Source organism: Hordeum vulgare, chromosome 2H (genome assembly GCF_904849725.1).
Source record: "Hordeum vulgare subsp. vulgare chromosome 2H, MorexV3_pseudomolecules_assembly, whole genome shotgun sequence".
In the NCBI taxonomy this organism is placed as follows: domain Eukaryota; kingdom Viridiplantae; phylum Streptophyta; class Magnoliopsida; order Poales; family Poaceae; genus Hordeum; species Hordeum vulgare.
The window spans coordinates 98,936,782-98,950,393 of NC_058519.1; the positions used below are offsets into that span (position 1 = coordinate 98,936,782).

A 13,612-nucleotide genomic window follows, 5' to 3' on the forward strand; every position below is an offset into this window, starting at 1 on the left:
CGGCGCGAGATCCTCTTGTAGTGTAGGAGCGTTGTGACAGCCCGAGACCGACGTTCCAGAAGATTCCCCTTTATTTCCGTTTCCGTCGTGTGGTTAGTTTTATTTGTTGCATCATCATGTAGTTTGCATTGTCGCATCATGCATGGCATCATGTCAACTGTGTTTTGTCGGTGTTGCTTGTTGCTCCATGTTGTTGCTTGCGAGTGCTTGTGAGTGTGGCGTTGTTCGTTGGCATGACGAGAGTGGGTGCAACAGAGCCGCTTCAAACCCTGTTGCACCGCGGACCCAAAACCCTTCTCTCCTCTCTTGTTTTATTCCGTGGTTGTTTAAAAGATTTCAGTTTTAACCCCCTCTTAAATGTTCGTCTTCTTTTAAAGAAAATCATTTTATTATATGTGGGGGCAACCCTTGGGTTTTTTCTTTATTTACTCCTTTTGTTTATTTTCAAAATAGAGTCACATTTTTATTTATAAAAGGGTTTTATTTTATTCTTCAAAAAAAGTCCCAATCCATTTTTATTTATTGGGGCATGTGTTAAGGAGCTCAAAAGTATTTTATTTTTCGTTAAATTCTTTTTCTTTTTATGTGTTTTTTTTCTGTTTTTTAGACCAGCTTATTTTTGTTGCGAGGCCTTTTAGCTAACCAGAGCCAGGGCCATCCGAAGCCCACTCCAGCCGGCCAGCTAGGCCCAGCACGCCTGCGCCCTCCTAACCTAGCCCGGGCGACACTTCCCCGCGATTCCCTCCCCCTCGTCCCGACAGCGCCACTGGTTCACGCAACCAGAGGCGAGCGAGAGCTCCCTCCTCCCTCGATCTGAGAGCCGACCCCGTTCCTTCCTGCGACGCACCACCTCATGCAGTCCCACAGCCAGGGCCGCGCCCTGCCCGAGCCGCAGCCCTTCGCCCGCTCGCCCATCGTGTTGTGCCTCGCCTGGAGCCTTCTCTCCTCTCGCACGAACCCCCATGGCCGGCCAAGGCGTCGCGCCTCGCGCCATCCCCAGCATCCCCGAGGATTCACGGGTTCAGGTTCGTTCCTCCCGCCTCTCTTTTCCCTTCCCTCTTCCCTCTCTCACCTCGTCTCTCTCTCTGTGCCCAACAGGAGCAGCACCACCCCGCCATGTAATGGGAGCTCGCAGCTCATGATCTGGTCGTCCGCAACGCCGAATCGAGCTCCGAAGGCAGGAATGGATGCCCTGGTCTTGGAACAGCCCATCCCTGCTCTCGGCATGGATCGCCTCGCCCTGGATTCGCCGACCATCGTTCTGTTCATCGCGTCGCGCAGCTGGACATGCATCTCCAGCGATTAGTTTCAGTTTCCTTCAGTTAGCGACAGGGTATGATTCATCTACGCCAAAAAACCCATTTTATACCACAAGTTGTTCGTAGCCGAGTTGGTCAACCGCGCATTTCCATTTTTCACGAATTTTACCCTTTTATAGGATTAGTTTCTGCCTCGGTTCACTTAACATCGAGGCCCTGTTAGTTCACACAATAGGAGCGAGACTAACTGGTTGGTGCCATGGAATCAACCCAGGGGTCTGGGGTTCGAATCCCAGCTTTGCCCCATATTTGTTTCCCCTGTCATTTTTTTGCTGCACTAGGATTTTTGGTAATCTTCAGAAAAATCACATATTTTCAAATGCCCGTAGTTTCTAATCCGTGCATCGGATTGCGATGAGTTTTTTATGCTACTTGGCTAGAATTTTGCGTAGAGTATTTTTTTCCAACTCCCATGCATGATTAAAAATGTTAAGCTTGCTGTTTGCATCGTTTCCCGTGTCGTGAACCGAATGCATGTTGTATGAGTTGTATGTATGTTTGCACCGTATGTATGCCCGTAGCACGTTGTCTTTTTCCGTCGTGCCTCGACACATGGGAACCCGAGATACGGGATCACCCCATCTTTACTTAACGTTCCCGCACACGCTTCGTAAACTTTGGCACGTTATCTCGACGAGTTATCGGGATAGGAACGTTGCCGTGGCATCGTTTCCGTCGTGCCGCCATGGTTCCCTCTCGCTCGCCGTGGCGACACCTGTTTCTTTCTCTTCTTGCCCGTGATGTTTGAACTCGCATGCATGACGCATTCATGGCATAATTATCTTGTGTGTTGCATGTCTCTTGTAACGTAGCTCCGACCTATGTCTCGCGTGTTACCCGACTAGGATGTCATGTAGGATCATCGCTTCACCCCTTGCCATGTTAACTACAATTTAATATTGCCGTGTAAATAAACGGGTGTGAACTAATAATTAAACATGGAGTTTCGTCGATATGCAACTCGTTGCATATCGAGCTTCACTTAATGTGTAGCGTTTGATTGTTGTGATTGTCATGCCTTGCATTAGTCCGTTCATGCATCATATGTGTTGTGCATCGTGTGGTGAATATCGTGTGTTGATTTGTGTTTCCGGTTTGCTTCGTCTCGATAGAGTTCCGCAAGCGTGTCGGATTGTGAGGACCCGTTCGACTACATCGGTTCGTCTCCTTCACGGAGTCATTCTTCTTCCAAGCGGGATCTCAGGCAAGATGACCATTTCCCCATATACCATTACTATCATTGTCATGCTAGTTTTACCGCTTCTATCGATTATGTCTCGTTGCCTACCACATGTTAAATATCAGCCTCTCAACAATGCCATGATAACCTTCAACCTGTTCGACCTAGCAAACCACTGATTGGCTATGTTACTGCTTGCTTAACCCTGTGTAGCGTTGCTAGTTGCAGGTGCAGTTGCTTCCATGTAATAACATGGGTCCCTTGTCATATCACCATATTAATGCTATTTAATATAATGGACCTATATACTTGGTAAAAGGTGGCAGGCTCGGCCTTTCTAGCCTGGTGTTTTGTTCCACCTTTGCCCCCTTAGTTTCGGCTACCGGTGTTATGTTCCATAATTGAGCGCTCCTAACACGATCGGGGTTGTTATGGGAACCCCCTTGATAATTCGTTTTAGATTAAAGCTGGTCTGGCAAGGCCCAACTTTGGTTCTACATTTGCCCAACATAATAATTTTGATAAATTGAAATGCATAGGGAGTTAGCGCTACCCGAGGAGTAATTTTACATAAACAGGGGGGCTAGTGCTGATGGTCTTGGTCCCAAACGGTCTGCCTGCGGGGCCACCGCGAGGAAACTCGAGGTTTGGCACTCGTAGCTAGTTCCATCCGTCGTGTCCTGAGAACGAGATACGCGGCTCCTATCGGGTTCGTCGACACGTCGGGCGGCCTTGCTGGATTAGTTTTACCTTTGACGAGATATCTTGAGCATCGGGATTCCGGTGATGCTTTGGATAATCTCAGAGTTGAGGTTTTCCATTAGGGAATCCGACGAGATCGCGAGCTTCGTGATTGAGGATTTCTATGCGGCTTGTGGTAATTTGTGATGGACTAGTTGGAGCACCCCTGCAGGCTTAAATCTTTCGGAAAGTCGTGCCCGCGGTTATGTGGCAACGTGGATACTTTGTTTAACACTGGTTCTAGATAACCTGAAGTAACTTAATTAAAACTTGCCAACTGTGTGCGTAACCGTGACTCTCTCTTTCGTGAGTTCCTTCTCCGATCGAGGACACGGTGGGGTTATGTCTGACGTAGGTAGGTGTTCAGGATCATTCATTTGATCATCAGTAGTTCACGTCCGTTATGCGTAGATCTTCCCCCTCTTATTTCTTGTACTCGTAAGTTTAGCCACCAAATATATGCTTAGTCGTTGCTGCAACCTCACCACTTAACCATACCTCACCCATTAAGCTTTGCTAGTCTTGATACCTTTGGAAATGAGATTGCTGAGTCCCTTGTGTCTCACAGATTACTACAACACCAGTTGCAGGTACAGGTAAAGGTTACTTGATGCGAGCACGTTGATTGTTCATTTGGAGTTGCTTCTTCTTCTTCTTCTTCGTCGATCTAGGATGGGTTCCAGGCCGGCAGCCTGGGATAGCAAGGATGGACGTCGTACTTATTTTCTCGTTTGTTTTTGTCCGTAGTCGGACCCTGCTCTTACTCTTGATGTTTATGTAATGTACTGATGTGACTCTGATGTAGCTTGTGGCGAGTGTAAGCCAATTCTTTATATCTCTTCTTTTCAGTACATGTACTTGTAACGATATCCATTCTTGCGACACGACGAGATGCGCTTCTATCCCTGACGAGGCCTTCGTGCCAAATTGAGGATAGGGTCGCATCTTGGGCGTGACACCGGGGCTCCATGTGACCCGCACATGTCGCCTTCCAATCCCTTCTCTAAAACTCTACAACGTCACCATTGTCCTCACGTTCCGTTTTCCAAGCCATGAAGAAAGACAAACTTTATGATGTTTGAACGAAGCTAGGTAGGCAGTCATAGTATGTGTTATTGTGTCCTTCGTTTTGCTTTGTAAATTCATTGATCTCAACTTCTGTGATGGCTTCGTCGTCTCAGTTCGAGGTTATATGTCTAGTGTGTTTTCATTTAGACTACGACACATTTGGCACAAACCCTACGGTGTAACTAATACTGTCCATTTAGAGTTGAATTAAACATGTTTTGATTTTTCTTATTCTGTCAGAGTGTTAGTGTGACCCCATTATGATTATCTCCGCATTGCTATTCTCCTACTAAACACCAACTTAGCAGTATTCCTAAGTTTGTTCTAATAAGTCTAACACATACACAACTTGGTGGTACCAATTAGTGGTATTCCTTTGTTGTAAGTTTCATTAGAACAATGTATATGTGGTATAAGATGATGACCTCTATATGTAATGTTGTCCTCTGGTGGGGTATTTTTTACACACTACTAATGACAAACTGGCATCATTATTGTTTTCTTATTACAGGCCTTATCAAAGTATGACGAGTTAATAACTTGATATGAACCGAGCATTATACAGCACCGATGTGCGGCACTAGTGATGTTTTTCCTTGTATACCTTCCAACAACATATGATGAGCTGGTATAAACCAACTGTTTACACATCATCGACAAGAATTGACCCATGACGTCAGTGCTGACTTGACTTCACTGACACACCAGTCGTGGTTGGTTATATTAAATAGTGGGTCTCAACACTACAACAGTCAAGCAAACCAACCTGTGGTTGGATGGTTAGAGGGACAGTGGTATCCCCAGCCCACCAGGGTTCAAGTCCTGGTGCTTGCATTATTCCTGGATTTATTTCAGGATTTCCGACGATATGCTTTCACTAAAAGGAGACGTTCTACGATGATTTCTTAAATCTTAAGAAACACTACGACAGACACAACAACGATAGAGAGTTTTTTTTACGTAAACAAAGATAGAGAGGTTGTGTGACAGAGGAAATGAGTGATGGAGAGACAAAGAGTTAGTGTTTTTAGGTGTACTTAGCAATTGATTGTCAAAATGAACGATTCAGATCCCGCAAAAGACAAATGGACGATTGAGATTTTTAGACGGAGTAATCGTCGTCTGGTAATTTTTTAACTTTGGCGATATTTACTGCAGTAAATAATAGCCATGTCCGATACTGCAAGGTAGGAATAGAAAATGACGGTGGCTATGGTTCAACTCATGGGATGTTTCTCCTGCCGAAAAATCGGCAGAGCTACGTACACGGGTTAAACCCTCGTTGTTCCACTGACCTGTGGGGCAAGAGGAGGAGCAGGCCCACCTCTCAGCGAGTGTTGCTATGGAAATGATCAGTAGGGACATGTTCCACCCGCGCCCCCCGCCTTCCTCTTAAAACATGGCCCGACCCTCCCGCTCCGGGCACACGCTTCAGTTTTTCTCATCGCCATCTCCCTCTCTCTCTATTTTCTCTCGGGTCTCGTGCCTCCAGAAAACCCTCTCCCATGGCGTCGAGGGGGGGCGGACGAGGCGGGCGAGGCGACGGCGCAGGGCGCCGCCCCGCTGTCCGGGGAGACGGCCGAGGGCGCGGATCCGGCGGCCGTGGCGAGGCTGGAGGAGGAGGAGGTTACGGTCGCGGCGATGGCGGAGGCCGCGGCCCTGGTGCTCCAACTGCAGGAGCGGCCGGGTACAATCAGCAAGCTCCACCCGCGCGCCTCGACGCGGGAGGCCGCGGGCCCGGCGGACCGTCTGGCTTCCGCCCCGTCGCGCTGCGCCCGGCCGCGCCTGCTGTTACCGCGGCGGCCTCGACGGGTTCTTCGCGCGCCCCTCCGTCTTCGGCTACGATGCTGCCTGCCGACGCTCTCACGAGGGACGTGGGCAGGCTGGCCGTGGAGGCGCCTGCGGGAGCGCCGACTCTTCGCTCCGCTGCTCAGTCCGCGGCGGGAGCGCCGGCTCTTCGCCCCGCTGCTCAGTCCGCGGCGGGAGCGCCGGCTCTTCGCCCCGCTGCTCAGTCCGCGGCGGGAGCGCCGGCTCTTCGCCCCGCTGCTCAGTCCGCGGCAAGGGGTGGATCTCAACCGGATTCCCAGGCGCCTCCGCCTGCGCCACCGGCAGCCGCGCCGGTGTCGAGCAAGTCGATGGCCCCACCGGCTCGTCCGGGTTTCGGCACGGTTGGGCGGAAGATGATGGTGCGAGCGAACCACTTCCTCGCCAGCTTCGCGGACAAGGACATCTGCCACTACGATGTGAGCCGCCTTACCTCTCTTCGTCCAGAAGTTCTTCCTCTACCATACATGGCATGCTAGCCAATGATTCTGTTTGATTTGTTTCGATGCGATCTCGTCCTGTTTGCGACATTCATACGTGATTATGCGCGAGCCCTGCAGTTTTAATCTCTCGTCATTCCGGTTTGGAAAGATCTCGTATCTTCTGCTTGGTTTTGTTAACATAGATGAGTTTCGTTGCTGATTAGAGTTCGTCCAATGGACGGACGATGGCAGGGACTAGGATATATATCACTACGTGGTCAATTTTATCTTGCATCAAAGACGCGCAGATCTAGTGCGAATTGAATGTGTGGTTTCTCGATATATATATTCAGCACGATATATTTTTTCCTCGTCTTCAATAGTTCATGCATACCCGCATCGTTTTCTTGATTTTGTTTTCTTTATACACACATTTGCTTTGTGCTGTTAGCCATTTGTACATATTTTCTCCCAGTCTACATGACTGAACATCCTTTTGAAGGCCGGGCGGAGTGCTAGCTTTGCAACAGTGTGATGTACAACATTTCCTCGCAGCTTCCGATTAGTTTCCGGAGGTCCTTTTCTTCCGCCCGGTTTCCGTTGGTTTCTGTTGTAACCAAGAGCGGGGCCATGCATATCTTTTTTCTTTGAGGGTTTTCACTTTTTACACCCTGTAGTTGGGAGGAGCTGCCGTTTTTAGCTAGCGAAAGTTCTGCAGCACATGTGGTGTGCTTGCTCCATTCTGTTGTTGGGAGGGTCACTCACATCGCGCAGTTGCTGTCACCACAGCTGGTTTCTTTCTGAAAAACTGAGGTGCAGACGAGATAACGCGCTTGTCTGTCCTTGCTGATTTAGGCAAAAGGCCTCGCCACCCACCTCAGTGGTTCATATAGGCATAGTAACTGCAGACTTTGCCTTCTGCCCTGTGGGGTCTGGTCTTGATTATTCCCTTTGTTTTGTTTTGTTTTGTTTTGACGGAGACTAACTATATATAGTGTTATGGTCTATAACGTTGTAGAATGCTATTACAAGCTTCTCTTTCACATGATGCTAACTAATCTGCCCATTTTCATTCAATCGTATGATCTCACTGTCAGGTCACAATTACTCCTGAGCCCAAGACGAGACGGATCAACAGGGTTCTGATGACGGAGCTGACAAGCAAACACCGTGCGTCGTCTCTCGGTGGCCTACTGGTCGCATATGATGGCAGCAAGAGCCTGTACACTGCAGCCGAGCTGCCATTCCAGGTGATGGATTTCTCCATCAAGCTGGGGAAAGCAGCAAGAGAAACGTAAGCATGTCTTAATTTTCCTGTCTTGTGTGCGTTCTAGGCCTACTTGTATCTTAAGTGCAGCTGCTAATTCACTCTTTTCTGCTGTGCTGTTTCTTTTATCTTCTGCTTTTGAAAAAAAAGCGAGTACAAGGTCACGATTCGATTCGCTGCACGGGCAAACTTGTACCACCTGCAGCAGTTCCTCAGTGGGAGGCAAAGGGATTCTCCACAGGACACAATACAAGCGCTAGACGTTGTGCTGAGAGAGTCACCTTCTCTGAAGTATGATATCATTGTTAACGTCTCTTCTCTTTTATGTTTTTACTGCTGATTGACTTTGTTTAACGTGATCACCATATATATATGGCTCTCGTTGTTGTACAGCTATGTCACCGCTTCTCGATCCTTCTACTCAAAACTATTTGGCCAACGTGACATCGGTGATGGGCTGGAGTGTTGGAGAGGATATTACCAAAGCTTGCGCCCCACTCAGATAGGCCTCTCACTGAATATAGGTGCATATTGGTTCAAAAACATTCTCTTAATTCATGGTTATGAAATCACGTAGGCTACACTGCAATTGTACTTGTGATATAGCACGAGATCTTGCCCAAGTGGATATCGCATTTGTTGTGCTTAGTTCTACATAAAACTACTGCCCATTATATCAACATTAGTGGATATCACATTTTCTTGACATAAATGGTAAAGATCGTCGACGCCATTAGTGGATATCCACCTGCAGCAGTTCTTGTGTGTCTGAAGTAACTGAACAAATTTGATTCTACAGTGTAGTTTTAATCTAAACGCGGATGCATTTAAGAAGTTCTTTTTCACAGAGTTATCACTTTTCTGAACCCTTGTTTTACTTTTTCTGCAGACATATCGTCGACGTCATTTTACAAGCCCATATCGGTGGTGCAATTTGTTCAGGAGTGTCTGAATCTGAGGATTGTCGACCCCAATCAGCCCCTTTCTGACAGGGACCGACTGAAGGTACTGCATTTATCAACCGAGAATGTATCATACACAAATGTTTATCTCAACTAGCTGAATGGTTTGGTTCTTCCAGGTTAAGAAAGCATTGCGCGGGGTTCGTGTTGAAACCACTCACCAAGAGGGCAAAAGGAGCGCCTACAAGATAACTGGGATTACTTCTGTCCCGCTGATTCAGCTCAAGTACATTTTCCTCCTCTTCTTCCATCTCCTGTCCTACCCTTTTTCCCTTCTAGTCCCAAATGATTTACTGGTGTTTGTTGTTGTAGCTTTCCTCTGGATGATGGCAACCAAATGACTGTTGTGCAATACTTTAGGGACCGATACAAGTATGGATTGAGGTTCATTTCTTGGCCTTGTCTGCAGTCCGGAAATGATTCTCGCCCTATATATTTGCCAATGGAGGTAAAAAAATTATTATTTTTTTCATAACATCTGATGTGGAAGTCTGGTAAGGATATATAATATGATCGTAGGTATGCACAATTATTGAAGGGCAGAGGTTCGCCAGGAAGCTTAACGAGAAACAAGTGACTGGTATACTGAGAGCTACGTGCGAACGCCCCATGGATAGGGAGAAGAGCATACTTAAGGTATTTGTCCAGACAATAGGTTGCAACACAACCAAAATATTATGAATTGAAATTATTTGAAAGTGCTTACATCATTTTTTCCATGTGATCATGTTCGTTATATTTGCCTCATGAGCATATTTTTAATGAATATTATGTGACTTATCTATGTATTGTATAGATGGTGAAACAAAACAACTATTCAGCTGATAAGCTGGCACAGGAGTTTGGAGTTGAAGTTATGGATAAAATGGTCAATGTGCAGGCTCGCGTGCTACCTCCCCCCATGGTGGCTATTCTATTGAGTTCTCATTTTGATATTTTACCCCCTGTTTTTGTTAGTTAATTTCAACTGTTTATGCTGTTTTAGCTCAAATATCACGATTCTGGAAAGGACAAAGCTTGTGCACCAAGTGTTGGCCAGTGGAACATGATTGGCAAGGTGATTCATTTCTTACTTGGAACCAAAAATTTCTGTCAGAGATTCATTTTTAAGAATGCCACAAGATTGTAACAATCTTGTCACAACTGTGAACCGTGCTCGTAGTCTTTTTTAAGTATAACAGAAAATTCTAGGATTGTGGGAGTTTTTTCAGTCTATAAAATTTAAATAAAAACTTGGTTGGAAGTGTGAGCTACACAATTTGGGGGCTTATCCATGAAATTCAACTAGTTCTCCCTAAGTAATCTAGTTTATGTTTTTTTAAACATGTCCCTCTTTCTGATGTAAGCTTTCTGTTCGTATTTCAGAAAATGATTAATGGAGGGAATGTTCAGAGCTGGACTTGCTTGAACTTTTCACGTTTGCCCATTGATGGAGTGCGTCGGTTTTGTGGCGACTTAGTAAAAGTGTGCAATGCCATCGGCATGGTATGTTTAGCGCATATTGCTATATACAAGTCGTCCATACCATCATTCATGCCACACTCAATTTATTTTCAATCTTTAGGTTTTCAATCCTAGGCCAGTGGCAGAAATTTTCTCAGCGTCTGCTAATAATATAGACGGTGCTTTGAAGGATGTTCACCAGAGGACCCCTAACCTCCAGTTGCTTATTGTGATTCTCCCGGATGTTACTGGCCATTACGGTATGCAATTTTTTTGTGAAACAATGTTATGGTATGCACATTTGTTTTTATTATACCATGCACATTTCCTTTTTATACCTATGTTATTATATGCACATTTCTTTTTATACCTAGGTTATGGCATGCACATTTCCTTTTTGTACCTAGGTTATGTGATGCACATCTAATAGTGTTGCCACATATCTCTTTCTATTACCTTGTCTCATGGTACCCATATATTTGTGCAACTCTGCAGGGAAAGTTAAGAAGGTGTGTGAGACTGACCTTGGTATAGTATCTCAATGTCTCAAGCCGGACAAGGTCGACAGAGCAAACAAGCAGTATTTTGAAAATGTTGCACTTAAAGTCAATGTTAAGGTGGGTTCATCGGCAGACACCTTTTTTCTGTTGTGCTTAGGTGTTCAATGGAGAGTTATATATATTGTGATTTCTTAATTAGGTCGGAGGGAGAAATACAGCTCTTCAGCAAGCTCTTGCATGTCGAATACCGTTAGTCAGTGAGAAGCCGACAATCTTTTTTGGTGCTGATGTAACACATCCGGCGGCAGGGGATGTTACCTCACCGTCGATTGCAGCTGTTAGTTTCGTTCATCCTCTGACAGCAATTGTTCACTTGATAATTTTGGTTTATAGTGTGTGTGAATTTAAATGAGCTTCCATGTATTATCTGGATATCATTGTGTTGATGCAGTTGGCATGATTTGTGATCTGCCTGCAGGTGGTGGCCTCCATGGACCTTCCTGAAATCACAAATTACAAAGCTGTGGTTTCTGCCCAACCACCCAGGCAGGAGATTATTCAAGATCTCTATTGCCAAGGTACAGACCCTGAGAAGGGCACCCCTGTACACGGTGGAATGATGAGGTAAGCCTTTTGTGTTCATTCAGAGTAGTGGATGGCGCGGTGGGTTTTAAAACCGAACCATTTTCTGCAGGGAGTTATTAGTGTCATTCTATAAGAAGACTGGTTATAAACCCAGCAGGATCATATTCTACAGGTAAGTGCTTCCAACTTCCGAGTATGATGTTATCAATCATCGTCAGCAGCGTCTTTGTTGAATCGCTTTTGTTTTCTATGTAGGGACGGTGTGAGCGAAGGGCAGTTCGCCCAAGTTCTGATGTATGAAATGGATGCCATCAGGAAGGTGATGCCTTCGGTTCACCATGCTCTTTGCCTGTCTAATTCTGCGCAAATCATATTTTGTTGTACTAAAAGTGTTCCTTTTTTTTCTGGCCAAAGGCTTGTGCATCTTTGCAGGCGGATTATCAGCCCAAAGTGACATTTGTTGTTGTCCAGAAAAGGCATCACACAAGGCTCTTCCCTGAGGTGCACGGAAAAGAGACTGACAAAAGTGGAAACATCCTTCCTGGTAAGTGTGTCTCACACACACGTGTGCAGTAACCGTGGTAACCGTGATGTCTCACATACACGTCACGTGCTAGTTAAATAGCATCTGCATTTGCCATTGTGTTTGATTATCCCCATTCTCTGGATGATGTTTGCAGGAACCGTGGTTGACACCAACATATGCCATCCCACCGAGTTTGATTTCTACCTGTGTAGCCATGCCGGTATTCAGGTATGCTGACACCCATTTCACTGTGCCGGTTGGGACATGCTCTTTCTGTTGCATTGACTGATTGTGATCATTTTGCATGTTTTTTTCAGGGCACAAGCAGACCAACTCACTACCATGTCCTCTTCGATGAAAACGGTTTCACTGCCGATGGGCTGCAGCAGCTCACCAACAACCTGTGCTACACGTAAGCTCAGCTCATCTTCTCTTTCACTTTTTTCCGATTCAGGTTCATCTATCATCTTGTGGCTCCTATTTTGCTAGCTAGACTAACTCTGATGTGGTATCTTTGCCTGTAAATGCAGATACGCTCGATGCACTCGCTCTGTCTCTGTTGGTGAGTTTCTTCTCCAAGTTCATCTCACATTTTTCTTGTAAAAAAGAGCACAACGGCATGTAATAAATCTTCTGTACTAATGCTTGATTCCTTTATTCGCAGTTCCTCCTGCCTACTACGCTCACCTGGCTGCGTTCCGCGCACGGTATTACGATGAGCCATCAGAGGGCTCGGACAGCGCCTCGATCGTCAGCGGTGGCACCCGGGAGTCAGCCGCTACGGGCGCAGGAGCTGCCGGTCCTCCTGCGGCATTCCGTCCCCTCCCCAGGATCAGGGATAACGTCAAGGAAGTGATGTTCTATTGCTGAATTGGCCCATAGCTGGCAAGTTCATGGGAGTCATGTGGTTGGCTTGTTGCTTAATTGGGTGGTACATTTGCTGGGAATTTGTGATGTGGTTGGAACATGAATGTACTTTGGTTTATGTTGTTGGTAAACATGGGAGATGTGATGCTGTCGTGGTTTTGCATCTGTTAGATTTTCTGAGGAGAGAAAGAAGGGTATCAAGCGGGCTTTCATTATGATGAAAAAATGGCTTTCACATATGGTGCAAAATTATGATTAAATGTATCGTCCACAAAAAAGATAAGTGGCTCAAACTTATTGTGGAGAATGCAACTACTTTTGTGCAGAACACACTCTAACCATACCTTGGCAATATGTTTTGTAAATATGGAATAAATGCACAATTATGCATTTGGTATTTTGAACAACTTTAGTTAACATCCTATTAATTGTCATACGAAATTAGTGCGGTAGTGGAATGGGCTAGTAGTGAATGCAGATATAAAAATGTCAAAACTAGATAAAGACCTCGCCCACTAAGCCACCTTGGAAATATCTTAGGCTGGCTACATTCTGCATGTGTCTTCACTGGTGCGTTCGAACTGTTCGATGGGTTGCTGCTTGGAGCATCTAGAGCCGAACTTGTCAAATCTGACCCTTATACGTCTGGCGCGTCCGGTTATGTCCTTCGATAGCGTCGGATAGTCTATCATTTGGCTTGCTAGGATTCTCAAGGATGTTGTTGTTTTGTTGTCCGCATTTGTGCTTCAGAGGTGAGCATATTTAAATCACAATTGTTTGGTTGTGTGCACCTATATGTTATGCTCCTCTCTTCTAAATATGACGGTCATCACTTCACAATAGGCAACACAAGAGATAACAAGATCAACAAAATAGACATATAAACATCAGCTAAATACCCTTAAAAA

The 13,612-nt window shown here is 45.8% G+C and overlaps 1 protein-coding gene across 1 annotated transcript; it reads left to right on the forward strand.

Annotated features, from left to right (window-relative positions):
- Positions 1–5,798: 5,798 nt before the first annotated feature.
- Positions 5,799–13,105, forward strand: LOC123425312 (protein argonaute 14-like). The gene is made up of 22 exons (XM_045108992.1): positions 5,799–6,551; positions 7,652–7,848; positions 7,972–8,112; positions 8,215–8,345; positions 8,711–8,826; positions 8,903–9,009; positions 9,096–9,231; positions 9,303–9,419; positions 9,580–9,687; positions 9,769–9,840; positions 10,149–10,268; positions 10,348–10,486; positions 10,722–10,843; positions 10,926–11,063; positions 11,205–11,350; positions 11,421–11,483; positions 11,567–11,630; positions 11,726–11,855; positions 11,992–12,065; positions 12,155–12,249; positions 12,368–12,399; positions 12,502–13,105. The coding sequence occupies exons 1-22, from the start codon at positions 5,814–5,816 to the stop codon at positions 12,705–12,707; spliced, it is 3,192 nt and encodes a 1,063-aa protein (XP_044964927.1). The 5' UTR covers positions 5,799–5,813; the 3' UTR covers positions 12,708–13,105.
- Positions 13,106–13,612: the final 507 nt, after the last annotated feature.